The 15,334-nt window shown below is 47.4% G+C and overlaps 2 protein-coding genes across 3 annotated transcripts in view; one reads left to right on the top strand and one right to left on the bottom strand.

Annotated features, from left to right (window-relative positions):
- AP-2mu (adaptor protein complex 2, mu subunit) overlaps nucleotides 1–5,213 on the bottom strand; it is an 80,093-nt gene extending 74,880 nt beyond the window's left edge. For both annotated transcript variants that reach the window (XM_075687026.1, XM_075687027.1), the window contains exon 1: nucleotides 5,078–5,213. The gene's annotated coding sequence lies outside the window, so the exon portion shown is untranslated. The remainder of the gene's footprint in view (nucleotides 1–5,077) is intronic.
- Nucleotides 5,214–5,383: 170 nt separating this feature from the next.
- The window catches only part of LOC142576749 (large ribosomal subunit protein eL22-like), a 39,916-nt gene continuing 29,965 nt past the window's right edge, over nucleotides 5,384–15,334 (top strand). The window contains exons 1-2 of the mRNA XM_075687028.1: nucleotides 5,384–5,479; nucleotides 5,711–5,842. Coding sequence (XP_075543143.1) covers nucleotides 5,471–5,479; nucleotides 5,711–5,842 — 141 coding nt within the window. The 5' untranslated portion in view covers nucleotides 5,384–5,470. The remainder of the gene's footprint in view (nucleotides 5,480–5,710; nucleotides 5,843–15,334) is intronic.

Raw genomic sequence — 15,334 nt, 5'->3', positions numbered from 1 at the left:
GAACATGTACGAATTGAAGTGAATAAGATATTATTTATTATTACCACAGCAGACATTTTGAAAAGATGCAGCGGTGGTGTACAGTTAGAACACCCGCCTCGCGTGCAAGAGGTCCGTGGTTCAAATCTCGGTGCCGCGCAATTTCCACCGGATTAAAAAAATTAAAAATCTGCAAGTTCATAAAAATTGCATAATCAGGCCTGGTGTGTGGCCTGATCCAGGTGACCAGAACCGGTAACACACTCCCTCACCAGAGCAGGATCGGCCACCCTGGTGCAGTACTTGGCCACAACCTCCTATATGAACATAACAATCAAACCCCGACCCTCAGTCCCCAGCAGCTGCGAAGCAATTGACCACGGCAGCGGTCAGACCTGCGACGCAGCAGAGGGTGCTAAGAATCCCTGGCTCCGGACAGGCCGCCATTGGAATGTGAACCTGGCAACGTTTAACGCTAGAATGTTATCTAGTGAGGAGAGTCTAGCAGTGCTATTGGAGGAATTAGAGGGCAGTAAAGGGGGTATAATAGGGCTCAGTGAAGTTAGGAGGCCAAAAGAAGCATATACAGTGCTAAAAAGCGGGCATGTCCTGAGCTACCGGGGCTTAGCAAAGAGACGAGAACTAGGAGTCTGATACCTGATTAATAAGAATATAGCTGGTAATATACGGGATTTCTATAGCATTAACAAGAGGGTAGCAGGTCTTGTTGTGAAACTTAAGAGGTACAAAATGAAGGTCGTACAGGTCTACGCCCCTACATCCAGTCATGATGACCACGAAGTCGAAAGCTTCTATGAAGACTTGAAATCTGCGATGAGTAGAGGGAAAACAAGATACACGATACTGATGGGCGACTTCAATGCCAAGGTAGGGAAGAAGCTGGCTGGAGACAAGGCATTGGGGGAATATGACATGGGCACTAGGAATAGCAGGGGAGAATTATTAGTAGAGTTTGCAGAACAGAATATGCGGATAATGAATACCTTCTTCCGCAAGCGAGATAGTCGAAAGTGGACGTGGAAAAGCCCGAATAGCGAGACTAGAAATTAAATAGACTTTATACTCAGCGCTAACCCTGGCATCATACAAAAAGTGGACGCGCTCAGCAAGGTGCGCTGCAGTGACCATAGGATGGTAAGAACTCGAATTAGCCTAGACTTGAGGAGGGCATGGAAGAAACTGGTAGATAAGAAGCCGATCAATGAGTTAACGGTAAGAGGGAAAAAAGAGGAATTCCAGATCAAGTTACAGAACAGGTATTCGGCTTTAACTCAGGAAGAGGACCTTAGTGTTGAAGCAATGAACGACAATCTTGTGGGCATCATTAAGGAGTGTGCAATAGAAGACGGTGGTAACTCCGTTAGACAGGATACCAGTAAGCTATCGCAGGAGACGAAAGATCTGATCAAGGAACGCCAATGTATGAAAGCCTCCAACCCTACAGCTAGAATAGAACTGGCAGAACTTTCGAAGTTAATCAACAAGCATAAGACAGCTGACATAAGGAAGTATAATATGGATAGAATTGAACATGCTCTCAGGAACGGAGGAAGCCTAAAAGCAGTGAAGAAGAAACTAGGAATTGGCAAGAATCAGATGTATGCGTTGAGACAAAGCCTGCAACATCATTACTAATATGGATGAGATAGTTCAAGTGGCTGAGGAGTTCTATAGAGATTTATACAGCACCAGTGGCACCCACGACAATAATGGAAGAGAGAATAGTCTAGAGGAATTCGAAATGCCACAGGCAACGCCGGAAGAAGTAAAGAAAGCCTTGGGAGCTATGCAAAGGGAGAAGGCAGCTGGGGAGGATCAGGTAACAGCAGATTTGTTGAAGGATGGTGGGCAGATTGTTCTAGAGAAACTGGCCACCCTGTATATGCAATGCCTCATGACCTCGAGCGTACCGGAATCTTGGAAGAACGCTAACAATCCTAATCCATAAGAAAGGGGACACCAAAGACTTGAAAAATTATAGACCGATCAGCTTACTGCCCGTTGCCTACAAAGTATTTACAAAGGTAATCGCAAATAAAATCGGGAACACCTTAGACTTCTGTCAAGAAAAGGACCAGGCAGGATTCCGTAAAGGCTACTCAACAATAGATCATATTCACACTATCAATAAGGTGATAGAGAAATGTGCAGAATATAACCAACCCTTATATATATAGCTTTCATTGATTACGAGAAAGCGTTTGATTCTGTCGAAACCTCAGCAGTCATGGAGGCATTACGGAATCAGGGTGTAGACGAGCCATATGTAAACATACTGAAAGATATCTATGGCGGCTCCACAGCCACCGTAGTCCTCCATAAAGAAAGCAACAAAATCCCAATAAAGAAAGGCGTCAGGCAGGGAGATACAATCTCTCCAATGCTATTCACAGCGTGTTTACAGGAGGTATTCAGAGACCTGGATTGGGAAGAATTGGGGATAAGAGTTAATAGAGAATATCTTAGTAACTTGCGATTCGCTGATGATATTGCCTTGATTAGGAACTCAGGGGACTAATTGCAATGCATGCTCACCGACCTACAGATGCAAAGCAGAAGGGTGGGTCTAAAAATTAATCTGCAGAAAACTAAAGTAATGTTTAACAGTCTCGGAAGAGAACAGCAGTTTACGATAGGTAGCGAGGCACTGTAAATGGTAAGGGAATAGATCTACTTAGGGCAGGTAGTCACCGCGGATCCGGATCATGAGAGTGAAATACTCAGAAGAATAAGAATGGGATGGGGCGCGTTTGGCAGGCATTCTCAGATCATGAACAGCAGGTTGCCATTATCCCTCAAGAGAAAAGTGTATAACAGCTGTGCCTTACCACTACTCACGTACGGGGCAGAAACCTGAAGGCTTACGAAAAGGGTTCTACTTAAATTGAGGACGACGCAGTGAGCTATGGAAAGAAGAATGATGGGTGTAACGTTAAGGGATAAACGAGCAGATTGGGTGAGGGAACAAACGCGAGTTAATGACACCTTAGTAGAAATCAAGAAAAAGAAATGGGCATGGGCAGGTCATGTTATGAGGGAAGATAACCGATGGTCATTAAGGGTTACAGACTGGATTCCAAGGGAAGGGAAGCGTAGCGGGGGCGGCAGAAAGTTAGGTGGCCGGATGAGATTAAGAAGTTTGCAGGGACAACATAGCCACAATTAGTACATGACCGGGGTTTTTGGAGAAGTATGGGAGAGGCCTTTGCACTGCAGTGGGCGCAACCAGGCTGATGATGATGATGAGAGATTTTACAGCAAGAAGCAGGCACATTTAGGCAGGTTAGTGCTACCTTGAAGGAACCCTAAAGAGAAAAATGATTTCTTCTGGATCAGTAAACTACCTTTTTACAACACCAAAAACACCACTCCTACCACAATAAGAGACTTGGTAATCCAGGAAAAGCGCAAGAAGGAAAGACTTGTGGCGATGCCTCCTTGAAGTTCCCGCACCTGGTCGCTATGACGTCACGGATTTCGATGGCATCTTCTAGGGCCTACTTAAATATATAGCAGTACAGACTGACTACATTGTGTTCTAAAGGAGCCAAATATTAAACATGGCAAGTTTCGGGAACCTTTACTCAGTCAACACAGCCCAAATGCGAAAACATACTTTGGAATCCCCGACATCACACTAACTTAGCAGTGTCGGGGTCTCGGTGCGAAATTATTATAATAAACTATTGTTTTATTATTATAGTTCTATTATTATAGAAACTTCTATAAAAAACGATTTGGAATGACTGCTTGCAGGGTTCTCAAACAACACTTTAATAGTTTTAACAGATTTATTGTTTTGCTTTAGTATCCCTTTAGATTGTGAAGTTAGACAAGTTGAAGACTCCATGTGGAGAGTAATGCAAGAATGTGTGTGGTTGCAACTGCTTTTTTTTTGGCAAGTGGTAGTGAAGTGCCACTCATAACATTTCAAAGAGATAGTATACCAGTTACATGTAATCCAAAGTCGCGGGGCACATGTTTTAGCATGTGGATCCCAGGCACACATAAAATTAGTGTGCTTCTAAGTTCTGAGGAACCATTTCTGCAGAACAAGGTGCAATGCCCTTCCCTAGTGAATTAAAGACGTGGGTCCCCAGAGAGTTATGGTCCAGAAATGCCACGGTGCAGCTTACATTGGCGGTGTCGAAAGTATGTAGTCTATCGCTCCCAAGGCCAGCTCAGCGACAAGTCGTACCCACAGATCAAATTTTCGTGCAATGCCGAGCGCGTAATACACCCTTCGTAAATAAAGACGCCGTCGTTCACACTGCGAGCCTTTTATCTAGCGTAATAGCCTCCACTATCGTGGTTACTCGGCGATGCAGCCCCCGAGAAGCCTGGGGAGCAAGTGCACGTGAGACGGCAATCTCGGGCTTAATTGAAACCCACAAAGTAGTTCGCAGACAAGAGCAAGCGTTAGACTGAACAAGTTTTCAGTCGTTTCTCCCGTGTTTTCATTTTGCAAAGGTCTAGTCCTTCAGTGCACCGAGCAGCAAACAACCGCAAATGCGTGAACACTACGTTCCGTACGGCCAGGAGTGCGGTGAACGCAGCACGTATGGGCTCTACAGACGAGCGCCTCATTTCGCGGGTATTCACTCGTCTAGTCACGCGAGACCCATGGTAGAAAATGTAGCAGAATTTTCGGATAAGCCCTGGAGCCACTATGCTGGTAGGCGGTACCGACTCTCGTGGCGGAACGCTGAGACGCCCCCCCACCCACCGCAAACACTCCGGTTTCATCAGCTTTCGCTCCGGCCGTGAGCGTGCACGCTGGTCACTCGTCGACTGCTAGCATCGCCGCGTCAGTTTGGAGTACGCGCTCGGAGCGAGTAAATCGCAAGCTCAGAGAATTTGGAGCGAGGGTCCCGAGCTTAGAAACCATGGGTCACCGCCATCGATTGAACCGCCGCCATGGTTTCCTCGGAGTTGACGTGCCGCAGAGCCGCAGCACCGGTTTTCGCATCAGGCACCGCCTACTCACGATCAGCCGGTAGCTCCGGACGTGTGCGCGGAACCGAACTTGCGAAGGCTGCGTATCGCGCTCTAGCAGCGAGAAATTTGTACCACTTGCCTGTCAAAACGGCTTCCCAGAACTCGCGATTTCGGCCAGCATTCCTCGTCTGACGGCACACCCGCGATGCACTCGCCCCACTAACCCCGACTCGACATTTGCCGAGGCCGCAGTCGTCGCCAAAGGCTCGCCACTTCACCACGCTGCTAGGAAAGGAGAGCTATCGCAGGGGCGCTGCAAACATTTAATAATTTTGCTTACATTTGGGCATGTTTCCTGAAATGCAATTTTATGAAATATATAAAATTACTGCTAAAATTATTTGCATATAAACAAAGTGCGGTATATTTCTTGCGTTTAATAAATTAATGTTTTGAAGGCGTACGTGGCCGCGAGCGGCACTTCCATCGCTTGCCCAATGGCTTGCCTTTCTCAACGTGTAAAGCAAGCGAGATGGCCGTGGTAAGTGACGGTTCTCGAAAAATAAGTGCTTTTGTGCTATATTTGTGTGGTATTTGCCATCACTTCTATTAAGACTAAGATTTTGTGTCTCTTGTGTGATGTTCTATGGGAAATATCCGTGTCATTGGTTGGATATTTCGCCGAGCGTGTGGTCGCGACGGACCACGTTGTCGCTCCGCTAGTCCTAAGTGACTGCCGGCTGATTGATGCGTCTATCCCGTTCACTTGCAGACGCAGCCAGCCAAGAACGTCAAGCGGCCCGCGAAGGCCAAGTCCAAGGGCAAGAAGAAGAAAGTGCAGACCAAGTTCGTCATTGACTGCACGCATCCTGTCGAGGATGGCATCATGAAAGTGGCAGAATTCGTAAGTTGGCTCTCGATTGGACATTCAACTGACAGGCAGCTTTAACCACACGATTGTGATATAGTAGTATTCACAACTCGGGAGCGCCACATTGACGTGGGAACCTTCCCTGCGAGATTTCTGAGTAAACGCCTGTGCGCGAGTGGTCGCTTTTTTGAGTGCAGCCATACTACGCTTTGCCCCGCGGCACAAGGCTCGGTCGTAGTATTCACGAACGTAGCGAGCTTTACACATACAAGTGGTTCCCGACTGTTATTTGGGTTTTTAACCTGTGATGGAAACCGCTGCACCCTGACAGCTGTGTCGGCCTTTGTGCACGTGCACTGGTAGCTGTAGACTCCCAGTTACTCTTCCGATCTTGTTTCGTAGCCCAAGTTCAGAACGAGATAAAGTTCACACAGAATTCTGGACGAGAGAGCCCGCATTTTGATGGCAAAATGCGGAAACGGCCGTTTACCGTACTTTGGGTGTGTGTCTCATAATCAATATTGTGGAGTTGGCACACTGTGAGACCGCAGAATTTATCTTCACGGCCCCTTGGTCTCGAACATTGCGGTATCTTGTAGAGGCATACCTGCCAACTTCCAAATTTACCGTAAAATGTACGAATTTTGAGCAGTCTTCGGATTTTATGAATCTTGTTTATTAAAAACATTTTATTCGCAAAAAAAATGAAAATGTAGTAAAACTACACCCTGGTACCTTGCGCTGCCACAAATGGTGGTATCACATATGTGTGGTATCATCATCAACACCTGCAAAGTTGTAATGACTTCTGTCATCTACTAGGGGGTCACAAATCCATATCTAAAGCTTGATAGTGCCTCCGCAAACCTGTTGCCTTTTTTCGGGTGTGGACTGCAGTCAGCTTCAGTCACTGCAGTGCGACTCCAACCTGTAGCAGCTTCACAGTGCAATGGTGGGCTCGAAGCCTCGACAGTACTTCCAAGTGTTTTTGAATTTGTTTGGCAGAATTTCGGTGCTTCATGCTGTCAAAGAAAGGGGAGAAGTTCAGATTCTGCACCACATGTGCCTGTGATGTGAACATCTCGCATGGCGGCAAGTCTAACATCAAGGTCTACGTCGCTTCTAAAAACCATCAGGGATACTTATGAGCAGCGGACAGCCAGCCAAGCCTAGCAAGTTTTGTACACAGCAACAATGACCTCAGTGTGATTCGTGCACAATGCCTCTTCACTGTGTTTTTAGTTGAACACAACATTCCACTGAGTGTCAGCGATCGTGCCGGGCCACTTTTCCGGAAGATCTTCCCCAAGTTCGAAGAAGCGGAACGCTATGCCCGTGGATGAACAAAAATGACGTCAATTGCTAGGGAAATGTCTGCCAATGCTGGATGCCCTAAAACAACAAGTATTTTCGATCACTGTGGATTGCAGTAACAAAAGGGATATTTAACAAAAGGATAGCTTTACCCTATTGTTGCGACATATTTGGTTAAAGAAATGAGTAGAGTTGAAAGCCGCCGCCTTTGCCTCAGGACAATCCAAGGGGAAGCGATGAGTCACAAGATTGCAAATCTGGTTACGGACGAGATTGTCTCGGAATTTGCCTGTTGTAAACCTGTTGGCTATGTGTTCGGACAATGCCAGTGTCACGTTCAGCAAGAAAAAGTGTTTCTACTGTATTGAGAGAGGCTCAACCAGGTTTGATAGGGGTTGGTTGCCCGTGCCATCTCAACTTGGCCGCCCTAAAAGGAGCTTCATGTCTTCCTGTAAAGGTTGATGAGGCTTTGGTTGACTTTTTTTTTTTTTTTTTTTTTTTTTTTTTTTTTTTTTTTTTACCCAGAGAAAAGCTCGAAACAGAAATATCAACATAAAGAATTCCAAAAACTGCATGGTGCCGAGGTCAGAAACACGTCTAAGCCTTCGTCGACATGTTGGCTGTCGTTGGGAAAGAGGCTGCTTGACCAGTGGAAACCACCACTCGGCTTCTTTTTTTATCTGAAACAAAGCGGAGCTTGTTTTTTACAGTAATACCAAATTCCGAAAACTTCCTCACAAACCCCCAAGAACCATGCACTGACCCCAAAGTCTGCTGCACATCTTTCCAAGAGTGCTGCAGGCCTTGGAAAAAAAGCACTGACGGCGATGAACTTGTGTTAAAGAGGAAAGGAGCTTATTCTCGACCTCAAGCAAAAAAAAAAAAAAACTGAAACTTAGTAAAACCTCGTTAAACTGTACCCGCTTAAACAGCAGTTTCATTTAGAAGTAGTAAAGTCAGATCCCCGACTCAGCGGCCATTGAACATAATGTGTTTTGTATCCACATAAACCGTACCAGCTTATTGGATATGCATCAGTTAAAATGTAGTGTTTCCACTTTTCATCGTGCAAACACGGCACGCGTCATCTCCATCGGGCAGCCCGGCAGAACAACAAGCCTCAGAGATAGGAACAACGACCTCCAAGCGCCCCGTGCATTTGCGCGTGAAGCCACATCATCAACATTTTGACGCCTTGCCAGAGAATGTTGTGGCGTTGTGTAAGCGAGGGCTCGCGTCATGCCGAAGCTCGGATAAAAAGGACGCCGGGTGCTCAGCATAGAAGAAAAATTAGACATCAAATGTGACACGAAGTCGGCGCTGGCACGCGACAGGGATCTGCTGTTGACTACGGTGTGTGGCATTTGGAATGCGAAGTTGCTCGGCAGCGCTGCTGCGACCGCGAAGAGATGTCGGCTACTAGGTTCGACTTTTCGCCGTTGCTGCCAAAGTGTCGACTAGCGACAGTGATGAGGACGACACAGAAAGTGACAGCACGGGCGATTGGGGCCCGACAGTGGCAGAATCTGTGTGTTACATCAGCCTCATGAATGCTATCGTCACGACGAGGCGCGATAACGTAACTCTATACCAAACGGAAAGTATTCCAAACTCCGGCACCCGGCAATGAAACAATGAAAAGGCGCCCCGGGACTTCTGCAGCACTACTGCGCGTGTGCATGGAGAAAACGTAACGCCAACGAGGAATCTACCATGCGAGTGTTTGCCGAGAAGAGGGGAGGGGGCCGGCTGAAAAGCTGGCACGCAGCTTCAGTAAGTTTGAGGCCGCTGTCGTCGCGCGAAGTGAATAGATACTGCATGTTTCTTCCCCTTTCATCGCACTCTCTCTGAGCTCTGTTTTCGACAGGTAAATGGGCGATCTCATGCTATTTCGGTTAAGCAGTACTACTGTTTAGTACGTACTTTTTCCGAGCTCCGGCCAACTACGCTTTAACGAGGTTTCACTGTACCAAGGATTCTGGGGAAGCCAGCCACGTGACCCGTGGGGAGCGCTTGTTTTATTTATTGTCATCGGAGCTAAACAGGGCATGCTGTCTTGTTGTCCAAAATTTTATACAGTTTTTTGACAAGGCAAACTACGTTCTTCAGGCACAGGCTCCTCAGATTCATGTACTGAGGGGCCTCCTGAACCGCCTTTACGAGCATCTCCTGACTAGATTTGTGCGCCCAGGTATTGTCAAGGCATGTCATTCATTGCTGGAAGTTGACTATGGAGCTGCAGAGAACCAGAAAGGTGAAGACATAGTCATTGGCAGCTCTACCTACTCTGTGGTTGAGACACTGAGCTGCATTGAGAGAGCAGTTCTCTGCTGACGTCGGTACTTAACCCTTTGAGGGTCGAATTATTTTGAAAAAAACTTTCCTAGGTGGTCAAATTACTATATCGCGGATCCTAATGTACAAGATGTATAAAGTCGGGAATAAATAGTAAAAAAAAAAATTAGGAACAGTATTTTGGTGTCCACATCACTCAGAACTGCAAAATGTTCAATAACATTTCAGAGTGCGGTACTCCTTGAAACACAGGTCTCCGCACAATGCCTTATCGCAGTCTGCAAAACCTAAAATGCGTGTATGTTCTTCTCTTGGCGCGACGAGTTGTGTTGGCGCACACATGATGTCTTCTCTGCGTGCGGCTGCATTGGGCAGAGGTCTGAGGCACCCTCTTTCGTAAGCGCGTTGCCGCAGAGAGCGAGAATACCTCGTGAGTGGCGGTGATAAACAAGCTAAGAGCAGTGCCAATCAAGATAGAAATCAACTTCCGCCGCCCCTGAGACAGCGTGCCGACAAAGACAAAAATCACGTTTCGCGCGCCTCCGTTGCAATCGAGTGGTGGAACAAAACCGCGAAATTTCGTTGCCGCTGAGAGCGAGAATAACTCGCGAGCGGCGGTTATATACAAGCTAAGAGCAGCCCAATCAAGATAGAAATCAACTGCCACTACCTCTGCAAGAGAGTGCCGACAAAGAGAACAATGACGTTTCGCGCGCCTCCTTTGCGATCACGTGGCGAAACCGAAACCACAAAAGGAGTGTTGCCGCAGTCTGCGCGACGTGCTGAAGCTAGAAATCAGTTCTGTTTATCTCCCCAAGAAGATAGCACAAATTTCAAACGCTTGTAAGTCCTACGAGGTGACAGCACCTCTTAGTGAGCACGCATTGTCATTATGGCGCCAAATTTCAAACGGAGGGTCGAAGCCATACCCGTACGGCAAAGACCTTGCGGGACAGAAAACCGCCGCGTACATTGCGATTACATTCGGCACAAATTCCCGCTAGATGACTACAATCTCAAGATGGCTGAAGTTGCTCAAGTCCAAGCTCTGGAAACTGCTTCATTCAACAGCGTATGTAATTTCATTGTGGCGTTCCCTGCTATGCTACCCTAGCAGAGTGGCGAATTGAAAGAAGCAATCGACACACTTGAAATTGAGTTTGCCAACTTGCAAGCATATCAGGTTCCAGCCAACATATTGAATGAGCCAAGGTGCGACATGCTGAGGGTGCAGTTATAAAGTGTGCAAAGTGTAGACGGATCGTTCAGGTTCCACAGAATTTCAGTGTTTTATGCTGGGTATTCTCTCCATTCCCCGCAGCAATGCTGAATGTGAGAGAATATTCAGCACTGTGAACAAAACTCGAACAATGTTTCGCTCATCTGTGTGTGAGAAAACACTCGAAAGTCTGCTGATGGTCAAGGGGCACCAAAGTGGTGCTTGCTTTGAGCAAACCTACACAAAAGTTTCTGAAGCAGGCAAAGTTGGCAACAGCAAAATCATTACAAAAATAAATTGTGCTCCAGTGGAGTTTTCGCTCGTTACTCTCCAAGACACTGATTTCACTTGCGGTTGTAAAAAAGTGAGCGAGTTTGTCGCAAAAGGTAAATCCCCTTTTAAAAGAAGTGCGCCCCCCACTGTGAGTGTAACGAATTTCCAAATCTTCAGGTTGGCATGTATGGTAGATGGCATAGGTATGTCGGTGAAGCACAGCACGGGGCAAAATAAGATAAATTTTTCATACCTCTAGTGCTGGAAAAAGCAGCTAAATTAATTTTACTGCTAAAAGTTCATGTTTTTGTATTGCCCGATTATGCGCACTATTTGAGTTGAGGTTATGAACCTGTGACCACTCTGTTTTCATGTAGCTTGCCCGCAGTGAAAGCTCCATATACATACCTGCCAACCCTCTCAATTCGCCCGGGAGACTCCTGATGTTTTACTGAACTTTCCAATTGTACGATCACTATCTTATATCTCCCGAAAAGTGGTCTCTGTTCGCGCAATAATGGTTTTTGCGAAACCGAAATCGCGGAATCTACAGCCGCACCGTAATCGTCAGCATCACCAACAACGGCAGCAGTAGCACCATCGGTGTCATCGACTAAGCAGCCTACTACAGCGCCTAGTAAGCTGTCCAAAGCCAAAGCCAATGTAGTTCTTGCATTTCATGCATGCCTTCCTCCATGGTGCATCTTGTTGCTGCTGCTTTTGTGTATGATTAATGTTGGCTAGGCCGTGTGTGCGGTGCACCGTGTAAAGTTACGATTCTCGTGTGCTTGATGCCATGGCACTACCAAAGTCGAAGAAAAGGTATTTGCAGAAGTCATTGCGAACTTCTGAATTTTCGTGCTTTTTGAGATCACAAAAAGAACATTTTGCATTTTGTAGAACGTTTGGATGCGACGTCAGCGTGTATCACGGTGACAACGGCGATTTAAAACTGCACGTTTCCACGGCGAAGCATCAAAGCTATGTTCGTACTGCTGAGCAGCAAGGCAACATAGTGAACTTCCTCGGGAACAAGTGCGACGACAGGGTCATACGTGTGGAGTGCCTGTTTACAGGATTCCTCGTCGAACACAACCTATCCCTTAGTGTCAGCGACTACGTTGGGCCTCTTCCACAGAAAATATTTCCGAAATGAGACAAGGCGAAGCGCTATAAATGTACAGTCGCCGACCGATTTTCGGGGCTCCAAAAATTTGGACATGCTCGATCATTCGGTCTGCTTCGCGGCACCTCCATTCTCCCCGTAGACCATAATGTCCAACCATAGACCAACTGCCGAAAGTTCGGACACCTTGCAACCTCTTGTCTGATTTTTCGGACACTCCTTGAGCCAACTCGATCGAGAGTACCATGCACTGACTCTGACCGGTGCATGGTTCGACTTGCTGAACGCCATTTTTGTTTTGAACGGAGCCTCATTGCTTCCCCACGAAGTGGCGCTACTGCAAATCTCCGCTCATCATCTTTTCTGCCTGGTTCGATAGAGTGGCTCTACAGCAGTTCCAGTTTCAGCTTAGTAAGCCATGTCAAGACAACCCAGCAGCTGATTTGTTTCTTCGCGCACGACGCTGCGAGTAGGCCACGTTTTTCGTTTGTGCGACTGGTGTCGGCATGGTGGTGTTTGCTTTGTGTGCTGTGTCGAGGTTCCGGTAATCCAACGCGGCATATGGAAACATCACGTCAAGTGTCTAATGGCGCTGACAGTGCCCACGCAGATTGCGCTGGGGAATGCCGGCCAGCGGCTGCCGGGATTTGTCGCCTTCCGATGTGCTCCCTACTGACACGGAAAACGTTCCGCCGAGACCTGCGCAGTGGTTGCATTGCGATTCCGGACACCGTCTCATTTGGCAGTTTCACAGGTGCTGACACTGCTGTACTGACATGCACAGAACTCGACGATGGCGAGATCATTCGTCAGGTTTCTGCTGCACCGCCGGACGATGACTCTGAGTCGGAAGATGACGCACCATGTCTACGCTGCCGTCACACACGGAGCGTGTACAAGCAGTGACTGCTTTTAGCTGCCTATAGTGACTGTACGACCCTCTCAGAGATTCGAGCTTATTTGATTGCGCGTAAACGGAACAGCGTGCAACGGCGCATTCACGATTTCTTCAAGCCTACTGCCGAGCCCGAATAAGTGCGTGGAAATAAAGGATATGATTTTTTTTTTTTTTCTTAATCTGCTTTTTCGGACACCTGTTTATTCTGGCATTTCCGCAGTCCCCGTGAGGTCCGAATAAACGGTCGGCGACTGTAGATGCAACTCTGAAAAGCAACCATGAAGAATGTGGAGGTGGCCAACCTGAAATTTCACAGGCATTGCTCTCGAGTCTTCGTTTCTTTATCCAGAGTTAGCCTCAGCTGCTGCCCTGAGACGCCAATGAATCTGCTGAAGACGTGTTAGATGCTCTCAAAGCTGAATTTGCCACACTACAGGCGTACAGTCTTCCAGAGGACATTCTTAATGAAGAAAGGTGGGACATGCAGTGCTCTATGGTTGGAAAAGTGAAAAGCACTGATGGAAAACATGTTTCACCGAGTTGCTAAGGCCACCGGAAGTTGAAACAGTGATGCAACTACCCCCCCCCCCCCTTTCCATTGGCGCAAATAGTCTCCCGATTTTTGATCTCGCCAGGTTGGCAGGTATGCCAATGAATCTGCTGAAGATGCTTTAATGCTCTCGAAGCTGAGCTTGCCACACTACAGGCGTAGTCTTCCAGAGGACATTTTTAATGAAGATGGAACATGCAGTGGTCTATGGTTGGAAAAATTAAATACACTGATGGAAAACATGTTTCACCGAGTTGCCAAGGCCACCGGAAGTTGAAACAGTGATGCAACCCCCCCCCCCTCCTTCTCATTGGCGCGAGAAAAAGGTCTCCCGATTTTTGATCTCGCCTGGTTGGCAGGTATGCATATAAATAGTTTGCAATCGCTTTCATTAAAGGGAAGCTGAAGAGTGTCAAATTCAATAAGACGCTCATATACGGATGCGGGAACCTTATAAACCATGTAGGCAAAATTTGGGCCTTTTTTTTTTTTTTTTTTTTTTTTTCAATGAGGAGCGACGCAATCGTCGGTTAAAATTGCGCTGTAGCTCCGCCCCCCGTCGAATGCCGCGCGCTGCTGCTGACGATGTGAGCGGAGACCGGAAACACGTCAACACCAGTGTTCCGTTCCTTCGCAGCCTCCGCGTGCGTGCCATCGTAATCTGCTTCGATCGACCCTGCATTCCTTTGTTGGTGCGTCTGCGTGTATGTAGAGTGGTAGTCAATGTGCGCAGCATCAACTGAAGTGGTGGGCCGATCATGCCGGCTTTCTGTGCAAATTTCGCAACCGGAGACGGCTCGCCGCGCGTAATTTTACTCAGAAAGCTCGTACGTGTGAAGACGTGATACGTAGACGCGTTCGCTTGGTCCTATTTAAGTTCAAGCATTGTAAGCGCAGTTGCTGTATATGGCCACAGAATGAGAGAGGACTACTTGCCACTAGCAGGCTTTCTAAACGCAGCGCGAAAAGATCGGAGCAACGAAAACAGACGGCACGAGTGCGGACTGACTGATGATAACTGCTGTTGGAAGGCCTTATGAATACACGAACTCGCCCAAACCTGGATTTTGATTTACTGCGAGCTCCTTCGTGTTAGCACGCTGAACGGAAGGTGCATGTTTATCTCCCGCCCTTGATGCAGGTTTTGTCGTAAAGCGCCGCAAATTTTCTATTTGCACGTGTGTTGTAAAACAGCCTGCATGCAGCTACCATAACGCAGTGCAAATGTAGAGTTTGCATGTGCTGGAAAGCCGGCGCACGCCAGGACGCTACGCTCCCCCCTTCTCTCTAGCACAGCGAGAAACCAACCGTCTCACGTAGACGACGGAATTCGCCACCTTTACGACTTCGGTTACGAGTAGTGTGTGGGTGGCGCACAGATGGTCACTACACGTACTGCATGAACCGGGAAGCTTTTCACACATTTAAACCGTCTTTGTAGATTGCCGACAGCTTTGGACGGCGCACAAATGCCGACGATCGCATCCCCGCTTACGTTCCACAAGGAGGCATGCAGGAACACGACACTGCAGTTGTTTGACTGGAAACGAGCTCACTAGATTGGCGAAAGATCGGCGAGATCACTTTGCAAAAAACATATTCACCAAAGAGCATTTCCAACACGAGGAGATCCCAAGACTGCGCTTTCGTTCGCGTCGAAAGCACTGCTCGCACCAGCATCGTTTGCTTCTTCGAGAGGCCGGCTCTTCGCAATTGGCTCGTACATGTAGGGAGTAACGCCGAACTCCTCAGAAAAGCGGTCTCTCTAAATTTTCCATTACCGTCTCAGAAAAACAGCACCAAACTACCTGGCACTGCGCTTCATGTGTAGCAGCAGCGGTCGGTTCGGA

Source organism: Dermacentor variabilis, chromosome 3 (assembly GCF_050947875.1).
Source record: "Dermacentor variabilis isolate Ectoservices chromosome 3, ASM5094787v1, whole genome shotgun sequence".
NCBI lineage: Eukaryota > Metazoa > Arthropoda > Arachnida > Ixodida > Ixodidae > Dermacentor > Dermacentor variabilis.
Note: the sequence above shows the minus strand (reverse complement) of the source record. Positions and strands in the feature narration are given on the sequence as shown.